At 45.7% G+C, this 19,098-nt stretch overlaps 1 protein-coding gene across 1 annotated transcript in view; it reads left to right on the forward strand.

The window, feature by feature from the left end:
- The first annotated feature begins 648 nt into the window (after window positions 1-648).
- Window positions 649-19,098, forward strand: part of atp10a (ATPase phospholipid transporting 10A) — a 31,408-nt gene continuing 12,958 nt past the window's right edge. Inside the window, exons 1-13 of the mRNA XM_035647941.2 lie at window positions 649-1,458; window positions 4,537-4,741; window positions 5,588-5,673; window positions 8,250-8,356; window positions 8,455-8,586; window positions 8,837-8,967; window positions 10,227-10,479; window positions 10,576-10,796; window positions 10,877-11,071; window positions 13,565-14,123; window positions 17,841-17,944; window positions 18,379-18,505; window positions 18,626-18,810. Of these exons, the coding sequence (XP_035503834.2) occupies window positions 902-1,458; window positions 4,537-4,741; window positions 5,588-5,673; window positions 8,250-8,356; window positions 8,455-8,586; window positions 8,837-8,967; window positions 10,227-10,479; window positions 10,576-10,796; window positions 10,877-11,071; window positions 13,565-14,123; window positions 17,841-17,944; window positions 18,379-18,505; window positions 18,626-18,810 (2,862 nt within the window). The 5' untranslated portion in view covers window positions 649-901. The remainder of the gene's footprint in view (window positions 1,459-4,536; window positions 4,742-5,587; window positions 5,674-8,249; window positions 8,357-8,454; window positions 8,587-8,836; window positions 8,968-10,226; window positions 10,480-10,575; window positions 10,797-10,876; window positions 11,072-13,564; window positions 14,124-17,840; window positions 17,945-18,378; window positions 18,506-18,625; window positions 18,811-19,098) is intronic.

A 19,098-nucleotide genomic window follows, 5' to 3' on the forward strand; every position in this document is an offset into this window, starting at 1 on the left:
ACTATGCATAAGTAACTCATACAACCCCGCTTCAAAATCACTGAACTATCCCTTTAATGCCGACTGAAAAAGTTGTTGGTCTCTATCACAAGGTCCCTCACTCGTTTAGAAGCACAGATTTATTTTAGAAAGTTTATTGTCTCTGGGTTTTTTTTCTTGGAATTCTGAGATAATGAACTCATTAATTCAGAGGAATTAAAGGAAAAATAATTGCATTACAATTTTTAAAAAAGGAAAATACTGTTGTCAGTATTAGTATGAACTATCATAATATTCAAATGCTGCATTCAAGATGCTACAAAACGGACAGACAATGTTAATGGGGCTGGGGAGGGAGTTACTTTTTTCTTTGTATTACATATTTTCACAATTTTTATACGTACAAATTGTGCATGTGGTCTTTAAACTTCGGGTGTTTCGGCTGCTTCCTGAGGCCGGGCCAGCACAAACTCCAATAACACCGCGTGGCACTTGGAGACAAAAAAAAAAAAAAAAACCCAGGGTCGATCGAGGAGGGGCCCGGAGCTCCGATTTCCCGAGGAGCGCGAACGTCGACGAACATCCTGTCTGTGCTGAGGATGCGCGCCGCCGCCGCCGCCGCTCCACACGCGCGCCGCCCGGCCTGCGAGCAGCGGCGGAGGCCCATCCACGTAGTTTGGAGATCGCGCGCCGACCCGGGGGAAGTCCAAGTTATGCCTCCCTACTATCTGAGCATCCTTTCCCAGCAGTAGCGGGGGGGAAGGGGGGGGGGAGAAGCCAAACAAGCCCAAAGTTTTTCCCGTGACTCTCGAAAAGAAAGAGTCGACATGGATGACACCGCGCTGTTCGCGGGAGCTCCTTCGCGCGGCCGGAGAATGATAACATAGGCGCGCACTTTGTCTGCGTGGCTTTTTCATTCTGTATGCGAGGACGCGAAAGAGAAGAAGAAGAAGGAGAGGAAGAAGAAGAAGAAGAAGAAGGGGAGGAAGAAGACAAAAAAGAAGCTGGACTGTGGGGGAAGTTTGAGGCCAGGGGCTCGGCTATGGCGCGGGGCAGCGGAGACGCCGCGGCGGCCAAGGCTCCCGACGTCCAGGGGCAGAGGAGGAGGAAGAAGAAGAAGAAGGGCAAGGAGAGCAAAACCAGGACGGTGCGCGCGAACATCCTGCACGACCCGGCCAAGGGGGGGGAGAGCCCCCACCGGCAGTACGCGAGCAACGAGATCAAGACCACCAAGTACACGGTGCTCTCCTTCCTGCCCAAGAACCTCTTCGAGCAGTTCCACCGCTTCGCCAACGTCTACTTCGTCTTCATCGCGCTGCTCAACTTCGTGCCCGCCGTCAACGCGTTCCAGCCCGAGCTGGCGCTGGCGCCCGTCGTCTTCATCCTGTCGGTCACCGCCATCAAGGACCTGTGGGAGGACTACCGCCGGCACCGCTCGGACAAGGAGATCAACCACATGGACTGTCTGGTCTACGCCAGGTACGTGTGTGGGGGCCCTTTTACGCGAGGAGCCAGCGGTGTGTCCAGCTGTTGCTCCAAACTTTAGTGTTTGTCCACCCCCCCCCCCCCCCCCCACCAGGGTCCATCATACAAACTGTCCCACTCACACACGCACCAGCTAAAGTAGGCAGACCGTTCCAGGCCAAAAGTCTGACCCCTGCAAACTGGCCCCGGTGCGTGGGACCCCAGGCTGGCGGCCTCTCAGGTCACACAGTCCCATCATGTCAGAAGGGCTCAAGCTTTCCTAAATCATGAGCAACAATATGTCACACATGGAATCCAAAAGGACCCCCCCCCCCCCCAGCTTCCGGCCCACCTGTCTGTCAGAGAGGTGTGAAGCTGTTGCCCCCCCCCCCCACCATCCAGATGATGGTGTGAGTGCTGTCATTGTTAATTATGAGTCAACAACAACAACAACCTGCCCCCCCCCCTCCTCCTAAAGCTTTCTCTACAACTAACTATGTTGCCCAGTGTGTGTGTGTGTGTGTGTGTGTGTGTGTCAGAGTGTGTTTTGCTAATGAAAAGCAGCACTGTCGACCGTGCACAGAGCAATACTTCACAGCAAATCAAAAGGCCCAGTGTTCAGCGGCTCCACACTTTTCGGCTCAAAAGTCTCGAACGCAAGTCGCTCTTGTCAAGGTTGGACACTATTGAATTCTCTTCTGCCTTGGCTGTATGTGCACATCTCTCTCTCTCTCTCTCTCTCTCTCTCTCTCTCTCTCTCTCTGTCTCTGAACCCGACAACAGCTGACCGGACTTAAACCCCCATGCCACGGCGGAGTGGGTCGCTTCCCCTGGCCATCCCACTCCAGGTGAACCCATGTCCGAGGAAGAAAAAATGATCATCCCTCAGTCGCCTTGTTCCGCGTGGCCAAGTTGGAGGGAGTCGTGAGTTGTGATGAAAGGAAAATTCCATTTTATCACAAAAAACACTAATATTTACACAGTCTGATTGATGAGTGATTCGCAGCAGACGATTCCTCCCCGGCACACACAAATAATCGCACATTTGCACTAGAAAGTGCAGTTCAGCGGAATGTAAACAGTTTATTTTTCTCCTCATCTGTTTTTACAAAGTTGGATTCCAAGTCACTGAACTCCTCATTTCACCGCAACACTTGTATGTTGCTGTCGTCGATCTACGCTGACACTCTCTCTCGTGACCGGAACATTAATTGCTGGTCGGCACTGAAGGGCAGACTTCTGACCCCCAGAAATAATGAATTTTCAACCCGAGACAACCCGTGTCCTTGTTTTCAGAGAATACCAAAGTAGTTTCTTAATGTAAATCTGTCGAAATAAACAATGATTAGAATTCACGAACATGGGAATAAGAACAGGAGAGCAGTGACTTTCTTCTATTAAGTATCGGCAGTAGCTGTGACCTTTTCTTGAACAAAGCTCAGCAGTGAGAGAGCACAGGAGTGTGTTTCTTCACATATCCACGATCTGGATACGTCACACGTACGTTTAATAAGGATTCAACATGTTTACGTTACGTTTCTTCCACAGTTACAGGATTTTGTTTGTGGTTTTATTTCCTGGTGATTATTCTTGTCGCCCTTATGTAAGACGGCCTCCTTCCTTCTTCTCTTCAGAACAAAAGCACATGGGCCCAGCTGTTGGAGTAGAAAGTGAATTTACAAATGAGTTATTTTCCTTTACACATCATGTCTTGAGTAATCATTCCCAAAATGTGGGGGGTCTGTGACTCTTGTCCACAACCGAGGTGATGTTTTCAAAATGCTTTTGTTATCTGACCGATTGTCCGAACCCCAACGCCATTCATTTGACCGTGAAGTATGACACAGAAATGCCCACATGTCACAGTTGATGGCTGAATAATCACTTTATGGACTGATTAGTTACGAAGATAGAAAATGAGACATTTTCAGCCAATCAACATGTCCTATCATCTCTACACTGTGGGCAAACCAACGTACAAAAATAAGTTTATATAATTCATTTGAATTGTTTCAGGGCCAATAATTAAAAGCTAATAATAATAATAATGCTTTTTTTTTATCAAGCATCACTACAGTATATCAGTTTTTATATGTGGCCTCTTGCCCCTGTAGGTATTTGTGTAAATGTCTCACACTTGGGTCACTTATTTTACACTTTCCTCCAGCTATTTATTTTATTTCTCCTTAGGGGAGGCAATAGGACACTACTAACAGTTATGACAATATTTTGTTCGTATCTGACGTTCCGTATGTTGTTTGTTCTGTGTTGATATTGTTTTTGCGCGGAAAAAGTCAGATTTTCACGCTGACACCACGTGAACTGCAGTGACAAAATGAAAGGGAGGGAATGTTTTCCTATGTGCTCTGATGTCACTCATTAATGTGTGTGTGTGTGGGGGGGGGGGGGGGGGGGGCATATTTGCTCCCAGGGAATGTCACATTAGTCATAAATGAACCTTGGTCCGTTACCGCTCACGTGGTTTCAGAGCTATCGCCCATCAAGTCGTGTTTCTGCACATCGGCGGCAGCTGAGTGCAGCAAATTCCACCCGGATTAGTGACATCATGTACAGTGACAACATAACCCCACAATCTCATCTGTGGTCGGAAGAATCCGTCAGTTGACACTAAAAATAGAAAGAAAGTTTTTGACTTGTGACAAAGGCAGCGTCGTGTCACGTGACACACGGGATACTTTCCCCTTCAGTCAGGAGAAAGTATTTGTTCAAACCTCTGATAAAGTTCCATTCCCTCATCCCCTACATCTCCACATATGTATGTAGTTGTGTGAGGATGCTGTGTCCTATTCGTGCTTAGCTGCCTTATGGACATGTTTTGTATTTTGATGGACATATTGAGGAAGGCGTTGAGATATGCTCGGCCATGAGGAATTCGGAAGTTGTTGGCAACAGCCGTAGCACCAGCAAAACGCCCGTCCTCTGTCATGCTCGACATATTTGCTGCCCGTCACAGATTTGTGGCAGCGGAACAATAGTTTCTGTTTATAGAACCCCCTGTTATTGAAAAAAACAATAGCTCCACATCTCTCATCCCAACCCGGGCCGTTTGCCCCCTTCTTATTGTTCTGGCAGAGCGGAGAGACGCTACGTGGAGAAGTACTGGAAGGAGGTGCGGGTGGGAGACTTCATCCGGCTGCGATGTAACGAGATCCTCCCCGCCGACGTGCTGCTGCTGAGCACCAGCGACCCCGACCGCCTGTGCCACATCGAGACCGCCACACTGGACGGAGAGACCAACCTCAAGCAGAGGCAGGTCGTCCGCAGCTTCTTCGACCTGGTGAGACGGACGCTCGTCACTTCTATGTAGTCACACAAACTGTGGGTCTGCGTTCAATGCCTCAGTGGAGGCAAAAAGGTTTACTGAAGTTGTAAATGTGTTTGCTGCAGTTTCAACCCTTTTGGCCAGGTTATGAATATGGAAACGGTTATGAGATCAACTACTTGTGTGCTCAGCCAATCTGAAATGAGAATTTATCCAATGGGAGATCATAAAAGATCAGTTTGAGTTTTGCGACCTTTTATTTTGAAGTTGTGCATCTTCGTCAGTACCTGTTGTCGCTCTTCACTTAAGCTTAATATTTGTTTTTCATTCTAAATAGCAATGCAGAGAAAAATAATCATGGTAGTTTTGATAATCGGTATCATTCAATAACTTCGTGAAATATGAAATATTTTCACGTCGCTGTAAAAAAGTAGGTTTTGCCGCATTAACTGTTTTATATCTGTATCAGTTTGGATGTTTTGCAAATGTAAGGAAGTGTAGTAGTCATGAAAAACCCAGAGAGGTCAGGGAATTTCAAAATGGCATTTCTTCATGGATGAGAAAAGTTTTGGAAAAACGTGAAATCACAAAAGGTTTTGAAAAAGTTATAGAAAGTAGTTTAATAGTATATTTTTTAGGACACTCTTTTTCACATGCTAACTACCCCATGAAAAACGAGCAGCAACAAAATGAAACACACCAATAAGACACACACACACACACACACACACACACACTCACACGAATATACACACACCAATCAGGGCACCCTCAGTTTTTTAGTTTGAACTCATTTGGTCAGAAATGACCTGAATCACCTGAATCAGAAAAAAGAATTCATTCATCTGCTCTCTTTTGTAGGATTGTGATTTTGACCCCTTAAAATACAACGGCATCATTGAATGTGAAAAACCCAACAATGACCTGAACAGATTCCGAGGCTACATGTGAGTATCTCCTTGTTTATGTCCTTCTTGTGCGTGGTTGGCTGCTGCCCACTAGGTCGTGGTAAACAACTGCTTTGAGCCTGAGATGCTGAGCTTTGTAATGAGTTAACTCACATTCACAAGGTTTCAGGTTTTGTTTTCATTTCACTGTAAATTATTGCAGTGACATTTCTGGGCTTTGTAATGGAAATAATGTGAAACTGTGGTTTGTTGACATGCCTGGAGTTTCCCAATGTGTAATTATGACCCAAACAGTTTTTCCAAGTAGAGTTAACAGTTTGCCTTCTTGGGATGCGGTCGCAGGGTTTCATCCATTGGACCATCATGCATGTTTGATGATGCATGTGCTTTCCTTTATGAGCAGAACAGAATGAGCCGTCCGAAGCTGTAGTTTCTAGGCCTGTAAACGAGCTGGACACCTCAGGTATTCAGCAGCAACAATAAGCCTGTCACTCGGCCGACTTCCCGTCTTACACCTAACTTCCTCTTTGTTTGTGTTAGCAGTAGAAATTCTCAAGTTTGTCAGACAAATTTCCTTCTTCAAGTTGCTATAAGCGATGGGGTGAATGGAGTTTAGGTTAGCCTAAGCAAGCTGAGCGGTAGGTTGTGGTGTGGCGAAGGATGGAAAAGTTCCTGATGCGATATAACGACGAGGGTGGCGTTACTATTCAACCTAAAAACGTTTAATGTGTTTGTGGATACAATCCGGCCTTAAAATATGATTTTGTCAATGGAGGTGACGACGCAGAACTGTCCAAACTGGGGCAGCATCTCGAGATAGGACACCCAACTGTTGCTGGAAGGCCGATGGACTACCTCAAAAGGAAAAGAAAATGGACTACAATTACAGAAAAGGTCAATCGTAGAATAGAGGAGATTAGCCAAAATAATTTGGGATCTTTTTTTGAATGGGCCCTGTCCCGTTGCAAGAATGAATAGGTGGGCATTGGAGTAGAAAGGTTGAGAACCCCTGGCTTAAAAGACACTGGGTCTAATGGGAGACGATTGAGTTGTATTCAGGGTATTTTGAGCTTAACTAATACAAGAGATGAAAAGTCAAAATAATCTCTGCATTGGATGCTTTTATTTTGACACTTAAGGGCCAAAGTTTCCCTTTAAAGCCCCGTTAAAAGTCAATGTCCCTCAGTTTATAAAGATTAAACAAACAAGGTACAACATTTTAATGAATGCTAATTATGGAGATTTAGAGGTGATGGTTGGTGGATTTGTGTTGTTTCATCAGTCTTTAAGCTGAGCTAACCAGCTGCTGACTGTTCCTTCAGACATATAGAACTGCTACTATTCATCGTTGTATGTTTTATCAGTGAGATGGAGCTTGTTTGCATTGTCCAGCTCCCGGTCTTTTCATTATGCCTGCAGTCCACACTGAGACGCGTTGGATGCGTTTGTGCGAGGACGAGAAGAGGAGTCCTGAACCACACTCACATGACCGTGACATGTGTTCTTTGCTCAGAAGGAGACCAGATGCTGCAGGTATTCAGTTGCCAGGCTACAGCGGAGCCCAGACGCAGCATAGCCTGCGCAGTGTTTTATAACATTACGACCAGTGGCGCTGGGTCTGATCTCCCCCACCTTTCCGGGGAGAGGAGGCACTCTGCGTCTCGGAGTGTTATCAATTTCTCTCGAACAGTTTGAGCTTATGATCGAGGACGAGGTGTGTGTGTGTGTGTGTGTGTGTGTGTGTGTGTGTGTGTGTGTGTGTGTGTGTGTGTGTGTGTGTGTGTGTGTGTGTGTGTGTGTGTGTGTGTGTGTGTGTGTGTGTGTGTGTGTGTGTGTGTGTGTGTGTGTGTGTGTGTGTGTGTGTGTGTGTGTGTGAGAGCGAGCTAGCTAGCTCAGGAACATCACCATTAATCTATAGCAGTGGTGATGTTTCAGGCGGCCTGCTGTCAGAGGACAAATTATGAACATTCCTGTCAGTTAACACGCTGACACTTATATGCAGATTAAATGCTGCTCCCAGCTAAATGTTGTTTAACTAGCACAGTTGTAATCCGTGATTTAGTAATGGGATTAAGGCTGAGAGCAAAAGCTCAGCTCTCCCCTACGACGGCCACATTTGCCCCCGCACTTAACGCAGCTCAACACTTTGAGTCAAAACTCTTTTGTAAGAGGGGTATGAACTTCTTTGGGGAGCCGGCCGTGAGCCGAATTCAGTCTTTGTGTGACGATGTTTTTTTTTTTTTAAGATGAGCCTGACGGAGCTTTACACTCACGACTCTGAATAGAGACTGGAAGGGTCAGCGGTGAAGCGGCGGATCGCCTGATTGATTCAAAGCCCGGGGGGGTTTCTGTGCCTCTGTATCGGAGGGGATTTGTGCTGAGATAAGGGCTCTTGCTGAGGGAAGACCACGATGCTTTGGAGCGTGATAGATTGAGGTGCTCAGCAGAATAAACCGATGTTGTCTTTGGGGGGCTCTGGGATAGAGCGGTACTCCCGTTTCTACGGAAGCATCGCCATTTGTCACCCGAGTGTAAAGACAAAACCGTGGTCGTTTCACCTGCGCCCGATAAACCTGTGGGCCGATGCTCACGGTAATTTGAATTCCCCCCGACAGAATCCATCGGAGCGGCAGGAGAGATGCACTTTACAAGGAGAACCTGCTGCTGCGTGGCTGCACCATCCGCAACACAGAGGAGGCTGTGGGAATAGTCATTTACGCAGGTAAGGCCCCCACCCCCTCCCCGAAAATGACATATGACATCAGCCGCCCGCACTTGACCTCTGACCTGCTGCGTCTAATGTGGTCCGTGTCTTTGCAGGTCACGAGACCAAAGCCATGCTGAACAACAACGGCCCGCGCTACAAGCGCAGCAAACTGGAGAGACAGATGAATGTGGATGTGTTCTGGTGTGTGATCATCCTGCTGGTCATGTGCCTGTTTGCTGCTGTGGGTGTGTAGCTGTTTAAGAGTTATGTTCACACTTTGTATGTGTGTGTGTGTCTGTGTGTGTTGGAAAGCCTTGTAGTCGTGTTGAGAAATGTTCAATTTAAAACCTTCATTTTTTCGGATTTATTGGAGGGAAAACAAAAAGATAAATCTCACGTGAAATCTTGTTGGATCTACTTTACAGTGCTCGTGTGTCCGTATCTTTTCTCATTCCAGTGTTTGTTTAATTTGACCTTGTGGTGTTGCTGTTCCAGGTCATGGGCTGTGGATGTTTCAGTATGGAGATAAGAGGCCCGTGTTTGACGTCCTCAGTCCAGAGGGGACAGACTTATCACCCATCATGTCGGCCATTTATCTCTTCCTCACTATGATCATCGTCTTTCAGGTACGACAACAGGGGGAAAAGCCCAAAGAGACAAAGGCGCAGATAAAGATATAAACAAGACGTACGGCGTGGCTTTGAGTTTGAAATGGTTTATCCCACTGCACACGAGCGTTGTTATAAATCAAAGCATTGGCAGTAGTTATTTGTGTGTGTGTGTGTGTGTGTGTGTGTGTGTGTGTGTGTGTGTGTGTGTGTGTGTGTGTGTGTGTGTGTGTGTGTGTGTGTGTGTGTGTGTGTGTGTGTGTGTGTGTGTGTGTGTGTGTGTGTGTGTGTGTGTGTGTGTGTGTGTGTGTGCGCGCGTGCGCGTGCGTGACCTCTAGATTCATATCTTCACATTTGGTCTGGAAAAGTAGAGAGAAACTATGTTTCCTGCTGCAAAATAATCTTTGTAATACACGAACCAAAGTAGGAAAAATTGCCACCCGACAGCTATTGATTTTTTTCCCTCCCTCCACCTTGCATGTAAAAATGTCAGCTAAAATGTCATCCTGCCCTGTGTCAGATGATGCTGCAGGTAGTTTTGAAATAAATGAGAAGTCAGTGAAGATAGCAGCTGCGCTGTACAAACAGATGGAGGTTGGAGAGCGACCGTACCAGTGTTGCCCAACGTTGCTCGGTACACTTTGAAATAAACACATGGCTCGGTGAGCGTCCAGGCCCTCCCATAAAGTTCTGACTCATTTCTGCGGAACCACTTTCCAAAGATGTTGCCTGGAAATGTCCCACTCTGGGACATTTTTTAAACAATCAACTATAGAGCCAGTAGAAAAGGAAATGAGAAGCTGGAATGTCTTTCTTTTCAGAGGACCTTGAGTACCCCCCTCCCATTGCATGTACCCATTACTCCCAACTGTTTCAAATATTAATCTCAAATGTTTCTCTTTCTATCAGTTGTTAATGCGTTATATTAACTGTCTACATGAGCTATTGATCCATTACTTGTAGGTGTTTCTGCATATATCCCTTGTTTCCTTTACTTTTATACATCTACATTAACTATTTTTTAGATATCTATTTCATGAATGTATCCATTTTTTAGAACTTCTGCTTGCTAAGTAGTCTTAGTCACAGCTTGTACTGTCCAGGTGTTGCTCACTAGCAGACAAAAAAATGTGGATATATTTTTCTTCATTCTGATTGATTGTACCCAGGTGTACAAAAATTTCTGGTTGGGGAATGAACTCTCTTAAAATACTCATACACTGATGACCAGCTCTACCTCTCGTCTTTTCCAATAAACACTCCCTCTTCCCTCCCAGGTGCTGATACCCATCTCCCTTTTTGTGTCGATTGAGATCGTCAAGATCTGCCAAGTGTACTTCATCCATCAGGATATGGATCTGTACGACGAGGAGACGGACTCTCACCTGCAGTGCCGGGCTCTTAATATCACCGAGGATCTCGGCCAGATGCAATACATCTTCTCTGACAAGACGGGCACGCTGACGGAGAACAAGATGGTGTTCCGCCGCTGCACTGTGGCAGGGGTGGAGTACTCCCATGATGCCAATGGTGAGTGAAGCCAGTAAAAAGACACACACACTAACCCTCTAACGAAAACAGTTAGCAGTTTTAAGTCCCTTGTCATGGTGTGTGCCTGTTCTCCAGCTAGGAGACTTGCTATGTACCAGGAGATGGATTCTGAAGAGGAGGAGTGCACATCTCACGGTGGCACCTTGCCCAGGCGGGACAGTGTGACCAGCCACCACAGCGCCCCGGTGGTGGTGCTGCGCTCCCAGAGCACCAAGTCCCATCGCCGGACGGGCAGCAGGGCGGAGGCCAAGCGCGCCAGCATCCTGTCCAAGCACACGGCCTTCAGCAGCCCCATGGTCAGTGCGCGTCGCCGCGCCGCTGCGCTCGCACCGCGTGTCGTCTGCACTCCACTGATAAACCCTCATCTGTCCCACAGGAGAAAGATATCACCCCCGACCCGCAGCTCCTGGACAAAGTCAATGAATGCAGCGGTCAGATGGACTTCATGCGATTTCACAGCCAGCCAATGTCGCAACTGCCCTCTGACCTCTCAGACATCATTGATTTCTTTATCGCCCTCACCATCTGCAACACAGTGGTGGTGTCCTCCCCCAACCAGCCCAGGCAGAAGGTAAAACTCGCCTTGAGAAAATCTCACTATCTCAACCTTTCCTCCAGTTAAGAAGAAACTACCGCTTCATTTTGTCTGATAGGCTGACAGACTGTCCGATAGTCTTTATATGTGCACATGTCAGTTCCTGACTTACCTTTCTTATGCACATGCTACGTGTTGTGTGTGTGTGTGTGTGTGTGTGTGTGTGTGTGTGTGTGTGTGTGTGTGTGTGTGTGTGTGTGTGTGTGTGTGTGTGTGTGTGTGTGTGTGTGTGTGTGTGTGTGTGTGTGTGTGTGTGTGTGTGTGTGTGTGTGTGTGTGTGTGTGTGTGTGTGTGTGTGAGACAAAGTAAATGATTGTGTTTAACTGACAGGTGAAGCGGTGTTCCACCTTGCGTTTAATTACTATAATAGACACGTCTTTGCAACTGGAGAAGAACTTAGTAATAAAGCGCTGAGCTCACAGCATTTATGCGAGTGTTCTCTCGTCTGAGTCAAGACAATGCAAGGTGCTGTCGACATCTGTGCACCCGTTATCAGAAAGTCTATCCATATGTTCAAAGGTTACTACTACAAATCTTTTTGACTCTACTGGAAATATATTAATTTAGAAGGAAAACATTTCCACCTCCATCCTATTCCCTTATAAATATGCCTGCGTGCCTGCGCCGCATGGTACTGAAGCATGTGAGAGACACTGCCTGTGAGAGAGGGAGAGAGATCTGTATTTGCAACGCCCTGACCAGAAACAGCTGATGGATGTGCAAGATAACATTTATGAAGCAATAACAAATAGGAAATCAATTTTCTTAGTTTCACCAGCACCAAGAGCAGAACGGATAATGTCAGTGATGATCGTTTCAAGGCCATAGTATTTTTTGTTGTTGTTGCTATCTTGGTCAGCATGATATCCTTCCAAAGCTCCAATGCAAGGCTGTGTCTAATGCCTAATTTTTTTGTTTTCCTCTTTGTTTTTTGGTAGTAGCTTCCATTTTTGGACAAAAAGAATTCAAATCGTTTTTGGCAACGTTTACCATGTAAACAATAGCACAAAAAGGATTCCAAGCACGTGACCGTCACTGTTTTGCTGCCCGTATCTTTGATGTGCTCCCCTCGGTCAAGTCGCAGTTGTGTATCCGCGTTTTGTTTTTGCCTCTGTGCGAGCCGGGGTGTGGTCGTCCTGTTCGGACGTGACATCCTCTCCCTGCCACTCACTGTGCGCACGGCCTCGCTGCCCTGCCAGTCAGAGGCACAGCTCTGTTGAATTGAGCTTCACCAAGTGGCACATTATTCATGTTCGCTGTGGTTCTGTTTGGAGGTTATCTGATCCGATGGGTGGAAGTGTAAATGTGCACAGAATCACAGGCTTCGATACAAATTTGCTCTGTTTTTTTTAATTTTATTTCTATTTTGTATCGTTTGTACTTATTCGTCCTTTGTTTCAGTGTAATTGTTCATTTTATTATGATGCCCTTTGGGCTCCCTGCACCTGAATGATTTATACCTTTTTATATGTGAGAACTGTGGCTCCCGACTGCCAGCAGACCTCAATGTGAGTCACTCCCTCCGCCGTTGTGCTGCACCACCTTGTGATAAGGGATTGGCTGAAGGATTATAGCCAGGAGGGGCTTTTCATCAGTACAGAAGTCCTCTGGACCACTAAAGCTGAGGCTGCTTTCTCAAACACAGTAGTGTGTGACAATGTTTGGCACTTTAGAAGTTTTAGATTCTGATCCATCGCACCCCCAGGCAGAGGGGTCTGATCAGGACCAAAGTCATAATGCATTATCTTCAGTGACATGAAAACTAGGGCTGCAACTAACGATTGTTTTCATAATTGATTAATCTGTTGATTATTTTCTCGATTAATCGATTAGTTGGTTGGTCCATAAAATTGTGGAAAATGTGTGTGTTCCCCCAAACCCCAAGATGATGTTTTGTTTTGTCCACACACCAAAGATATCTAGCTTATTGTCACAGAGGAGCAAAGAAACCAGAAATATTCACATTTAAGAAGCTGAAATCATAGAAGTACTTTGAGAGACTGTGTCAAAGTGCCCCAGAGCTTTCAAGGAAGCAGTTTGTTGCATTCATTTTATTTTAAAGCACTTCATTAAATCCTCTTAGAGCCCATTTTACAAACTTCTTAAGCTTAGGAAACTATGAAAGACTTTCTTTTATATGATCTCTTTATTGAATATATACTGGTGTACATAATTCACCTTACAAAATACCAAATACAAGACCAGCCTTACCTTTCTCTGCCCGACCCCCAGCGAACTAACATAACCTAACATACACAACTGATCAGAATAGTCCTAAGGGAGGGAGAAAAAAAGAGAACACACACAATGGAAATTACATCTGGTATTCCTACATAGAGAGACCACGATTAGTCATTCCAGTTCATCCTAGTAAGCTTCACTGTAATGATGTTTGTTCCTTTTAGTTTTGAGAATAAGTTTTGCTACTTGCTACCTCAAGTGTTTGACTCGTTTTCCCTTGTCCTCCAGGTCCGCATGAGGTTTGAGCTCAAGTCCCCGGTCAAGACCATCGAGGACTTCATCAAACGCTTCACCCCCAGCCGGTTGACCTCGGGCTCCAACAGCAGCAGCTCCTCCAGCCTCGTCACGAACCGCTCCTCCAACAAGGGATGCTCCAGCATGCTGTCCTCCCCCTCTGCGGAGAGCACGCTCACCAAGCTGGACGAGGAGCACCCTCGCGGGGGCCTGGACCAGGCCTTCAGCCCCGCCCCGCCCTCCTATGACGGTAAGCTGTGGAACCTGGAGGAGGGCGAGCTGCGCTACGAGGCGGAGTCGCCCGACGAGGCTGCGCTCGTCTACGCCGCCAGGGCCTACAAATGCTCCCTCGTCGGACGCCTCCCTGACCAGGTGACCGTGGAGCTGCCGCACCTGGGGAAGCTGAGCTTCGAGCTGCTGCACACGCTGGGCTTCGACTCCACCAGGAAGCGCATGTCCGTGGTGGTCAGGCATCCGCTGACGGATCAGATCACTGTGTACACTAAAGGAGCCGACTCTGTCATCATGGACCTCATCAAACCTCCCAACACAGGTAGGAAAACACACATTCATACTGTTGTTCTCACCTTGTTGTGTCAATAAAGGTGAATTTATTGGTGGTAGACTCGTGATAAATGGTTTCGCCGCTGTCATCCTGGTCTTATGATGTGATTCTGTGATGAAGTGTCACTGGTGCTTTATTATATCTGAAGACTGAGCTGATTAATCATAGCTGTTGTAAATCACTCGATGAAATCTTAGCACGGGGAAAAAACTCATCAGTCCACGGTGATGGATTTGTTTCAGTTGTAGCTGCTTCGGGTTTTGTGTAAAACTGTGATTCTCCTCTGTGCAGTGGACTAACAAGGCTGCACAGAGGGGTGGGCTTTGCCCTTGCAGAGCACCCCCCGCCCCAAACCTTCATGCTTTCCACTGATGTAAACGTATAAGGTAACATGTTATGTAAGAGCTTGTATTTTTAGAGCAAGTCACTGCAGCAAAACTCAATGCCTGCATTGACCGGTGCCCTGAAAAAGAAAAAAAAAGGAAAGATCTGGGCTTCCTTGTGTGTTTTTTTCCCTGTGTGTTTTTAAAAACCTTGTTCCGTGCTCCACAAGTTCTTTCACATCCTAATGGCGAAGGTGTACCAGGTTGTTAGTATTCCAGGCACACAGAGAGCCACACAGGCACTTTTCACTAATGCTTCGCACACTGCCGCTGCACATCTGTGTAGGAGTGCTTAGCAAGGACTGTTTCAGATTGAAAGCCTGACACACACACAACGCACCGTTTGTAGGGCTGCACCTGAGGATTGTTTGACTTAATCTGTTATTTTTTTCATGAATTTATTAATAATTTAGACTATAAAAATATGAAAAAAAACGTCCATAATAATTTTCCCAGAGCCCAGGGCAACATCTTCAAGATTCTCATTTTGCCCGACTATTCAACATCTCAGATATACATGTCAAGATTAAATAAAACCAACAGCAGCACTTCTTCTGTCGATTAAATGATTCATTGGTTTGACTAATTGAGATTTTTAATGAAAAGCTACAACAGCGTGAAGACTGAGGAAACTGATAGATAGATAGATAGATGGATAGATAGATAGATAGATAGATAGGTACTTTATTTATCCCAAGCTGGGAAATTCCAGTGTTACAGCAGCAAGTTTCACACAACACCCTAAAAAAATATTTATAATAAAACAAATAAAATACGAATTGCAAAAAATAAAGAGAATAAGGACATTTACGTGAAATATTAATAGTGGAAATAGTGCAGTATGCGCAATCAGTTATCAGTAGTGTGCAGAGGAACATCGTAACATGAAGGTGCAAATGTGCCGGGATTTATGTTTTATGTTTTAGTTTAGTTTAGAGTCCAGAGTCTCTCTGTCAGAGAGGAGTGGGGTGTTGTGAAGTCTTATGGCTTGTGGCAGGAAAGATTTCCTGTAACGGTCCTTGTGACAGCATGGTTAATGAGTCTTTTGGAGAAGCTCTATGATGATGCTCTATGGCCACACGTAGAAGTAACATGTGGCATGAGAGACTGTGAAAACAGATATATAATCTATTCTTTTGAACTGTTAAAAGTCAAGGTTATCTTGAGTTGGGCTTGAGACTTTAAACAGAAAGCCTGAGTTACTAACTGGGCCCCTGGAGTTGAAAGGGACCTACATGCAAACAGACAGTTTGCCTGTTTGGTTTAAAGACTTATTAACTGCAACACCTCAGTTGGGGGAAGCACTCCCATCTTCTTTTCTATATGATGTGCTGTACTCCGCTGTTCTTTGGACGAATTCTGAATTACATATTTGATTTTATAGATTGTCCATAGTGAGACCGCACCGGTCCCTTTGCATTACGGCTCAGGGCCGTGCCGATAGTTCATCACTTACACTGTCCTCTGTAGAGCAACGTCTGAGCCGACATAATGTGCCACTTTCAGATGTTTTCCTCTTGAAATTCACGGAGTGGTGCTGCTCAGGGGAGGAGAGACTCTCCACTGGGACAGTCCTGCTCGCACACACCTTCACCCCTCCTCCGTTACGTTCCTCAGTTCAGTGCCCTTAATGGCCAACAGGGTGTGTCTTTGCTCGGACAACTCACTCCTTTGTTTTTTCCATTGGGTGAATCCAGCCAATTAGAGCACAGTCCGAGTTGGGCCTCCTCATAACACAGACGTCTATAATGGCTCCATTCAGGCGATGAGGGAGTTGTTGTTGTGTCACTAATAACACGTTGTGCGGGAGATGCTGGAAGTAGAATGCACACCCCTGGGTCTTAGAAGTTGGGAGTGTGCGTCTGATGAAGTAACCCATGTCTTACTTCTCCTGCAGGGTCCTTTTTAAATACCGGATTCCACCTTAAAAAATTTATTTAGCATCTATATTTTTTCTGCTGATATGGAATCTTCCACCGATAGTAAATTTATAGATCTTAACAATCCGTCGACAGACCTCTCGACACTGAACGTGGCTTTCCGACCTCTGAGTTTTGTAATTTTACAAATTATTTCTTGAATAGAACAAAATCATATTTGTCAATCTGCTATGATCAATAATTTAATCATAACAGTGGTTGTGTGTAATGTGAGAGAGGGCCTTTTTAGTCACAAACCCACAAATTATTATCCACTAAATCTGGGGGTTACGGAGCCCTTTAGTGTCTTTCAGCTATTTGTTTTGATTGGATGCCGCACAACTTTGCTGTTTTAGTTCAAGCTTGTTGTTCTCAGACCCTAAGAAAAACCTCCACCAAATGACAGACAGACAAAGTTCGCACGTAGCTGGTGAACATAATGGAGCATTTAGTAGGCTAAAGAGCCAGACTCCTCTCTAAGGAGTTGATGGAGACCAGAACAGAGCTACAAGGAAAGTAAACAATGGACTCAGCCTTTAACACACCGGAAACAAATCCCATTTTTACTGTATTTTCCTCTTTTTTTAAGAGGAGGAAAAAGAAACATTGTGTGCATTTACACCTGCATCTTTCCTGGTCTGGTCTGATCCTAGCAGCCACTTGTCAAAAAAAAAACTCCTGCTGTCCTCGTAAATGCTTATTTTCCCTCTGCCTTAAAGTAAAGAGTAATTAAGAGAGTAAAAAGAATATTTCCGAACAATGATGAAGCTGCCTTATTACTTTCACACGAGACAAGTCTGCTTTAGTTGTGAATAAAAGCATATTCAGTTGGATCCTCTATCATGGTGAATAAAATCCTTTTTTGAGACGAGAATCCAACAGTTTTGTGTTGCGTCCTTCCTCTCAGTTAAAAAAAAAACAACCAACATTTTATGTGGCGGTGCATGTGTAGCAAAGCTGTCGTGTTATTAGCGAGCTTACATGGCTGGCATCCGAGGGGTTGGCTTGTTCATCTGTGTCTGATAAAGCCAATCTGTTTGATCACTGTCCCCACGCCAGAAAGATGGCCCAACATGCTGCGGTACTTTTGATTAAACTAACATGTAATATTCAGCCATACTAAGATCATTTAGAAAATCAATTGAAGTAGATAAATAGTTTTTTACTATCACATTTTGCTCTGCGTAATCCAGACGCAGTTTGATGAGTGATCTGAAGAATTTGTGAAATGTTTCGAGGCGCGGCGCACATGGTTAATTTAGGTGTGAAGACAGATGGCTTTCATGTGCTTCTTGGAAGAAGCCTTTGGCTGTCTGGAACCAAAACACTTCACCACTTGTGCAAATTCCTCTAAAAACAAGAAAATGTCATCTTGATTCTTCTATCTTTTGTTTTTTTTAAAGGTAACTCCAAAGGGAAGCGCCAGAAAAAGATTGTCTACAGGACCCAGAACTACCTGAACCTGTATGCAGCCGATGGCCTTCGCACACTGTGCATTGCAAAAAAGGTAACAGGGATTCACGGATCTCCTCAGAAGTGCCAAACAAATGCCCTCTGTAATTACACTGCGTTAGGAGTTGGTGACGATCTGTCTCGTGGCTGTTGAGTTTTGGAGCCCAGCACAGATGATCGCATGGACCGGCTCGTCCAAATTGACATTCTTTGTGACTCAGTTGCAATCTGTGCCACTTTCCCAGGCTGTTAATTTATGCTCTCACAAGCTGGGCTCATTATATCTCTGCCTGTGCAAAGCCCGTCACCAACACGATGTGATAAAACACCTTCTCAAGGTCTCACATTCTCCAGTGGAGCTTCCTCTGCTATGTAGGCAGCGGAGGAGAATCTGCCCCGCTGTTAAATTTCACCCCGCAACTTTTAACGGATAATGATCCGTGTATACGTGTGTGTGTGTGTGTGTAAACGTTTGTGATAATGTGCCAGATCATGAGCAAGGACGAGTATGCCTGCTGGCTGCAGCGCCACCTGCAGGCTGAGACGGCCATTCAGGGAAGAGAGGAGCTGCTCTACGAGTCGGCCCTGCGACTGGAGACGAACCTCCAGCTTTTAGGTAATTTATAAAGATGCCCTGCTCACTCCTCGCTTTTAGGTTCAATTAGATCGAATGTCTTTAAAATTGGTATACAATGTTGGAGGGTTTGTCACGTGTGTTGCACGTGTCCACGTCTAGGGGCGACGGGCATCGAGGACCGCCTGCAGGATGGCGTGCCTGAAACGATTGCTTCCCTGCGGAAGGCCGGCCTGCAGATATGGGTTCTGACGGGCGACAAACAAGAAACAGCCGTAAATATTGCGTATGCCTGCAAGCTGCTCGACCCCGAGGAGGAGATCCTGACACTGAATGCTGATTCCCAGGTGAGCCGCACCAGCCGGGGTTTCGTAAACTCTGCCTCGCCACGAGGAAGAGTCAACAAATCCAAACAGGTCCACATTATCCCAAAAAATATAAAACAAAAAATTGTCATTTTGCATGGGTTTGGTTTGCTAAACAAATAGAGATTCATAAATATACCACTAGTCTTCCAGCCAGCTGCATTAGATGAGAAGACAATAAACATAATGCTGCAGCCAGTTAGCTTAGCCTAGCAGAAAGACTGGAAACCAGGGGAAACTGCTAGCCTGGCGCTGTCCAAAGTGAATGCT

This window comes from Scophthalmus maximus, chromosome 13 (genome assembly GCF_022379125.1).
Source record: "Scophthalmus maximus strain ysfricsl-2021 chromosome 13, ASM2237912v1, whole genome shotgun sequence".
In the NCBI taxonomy this organism is placed as follows: domain Eukaryota; kingdom Metazoa; phylum Chordata; class Actinopteri; order Pleuronectiformes; family Scophthalmidae; genus Scophthalmus; species Scophthalmus maximus.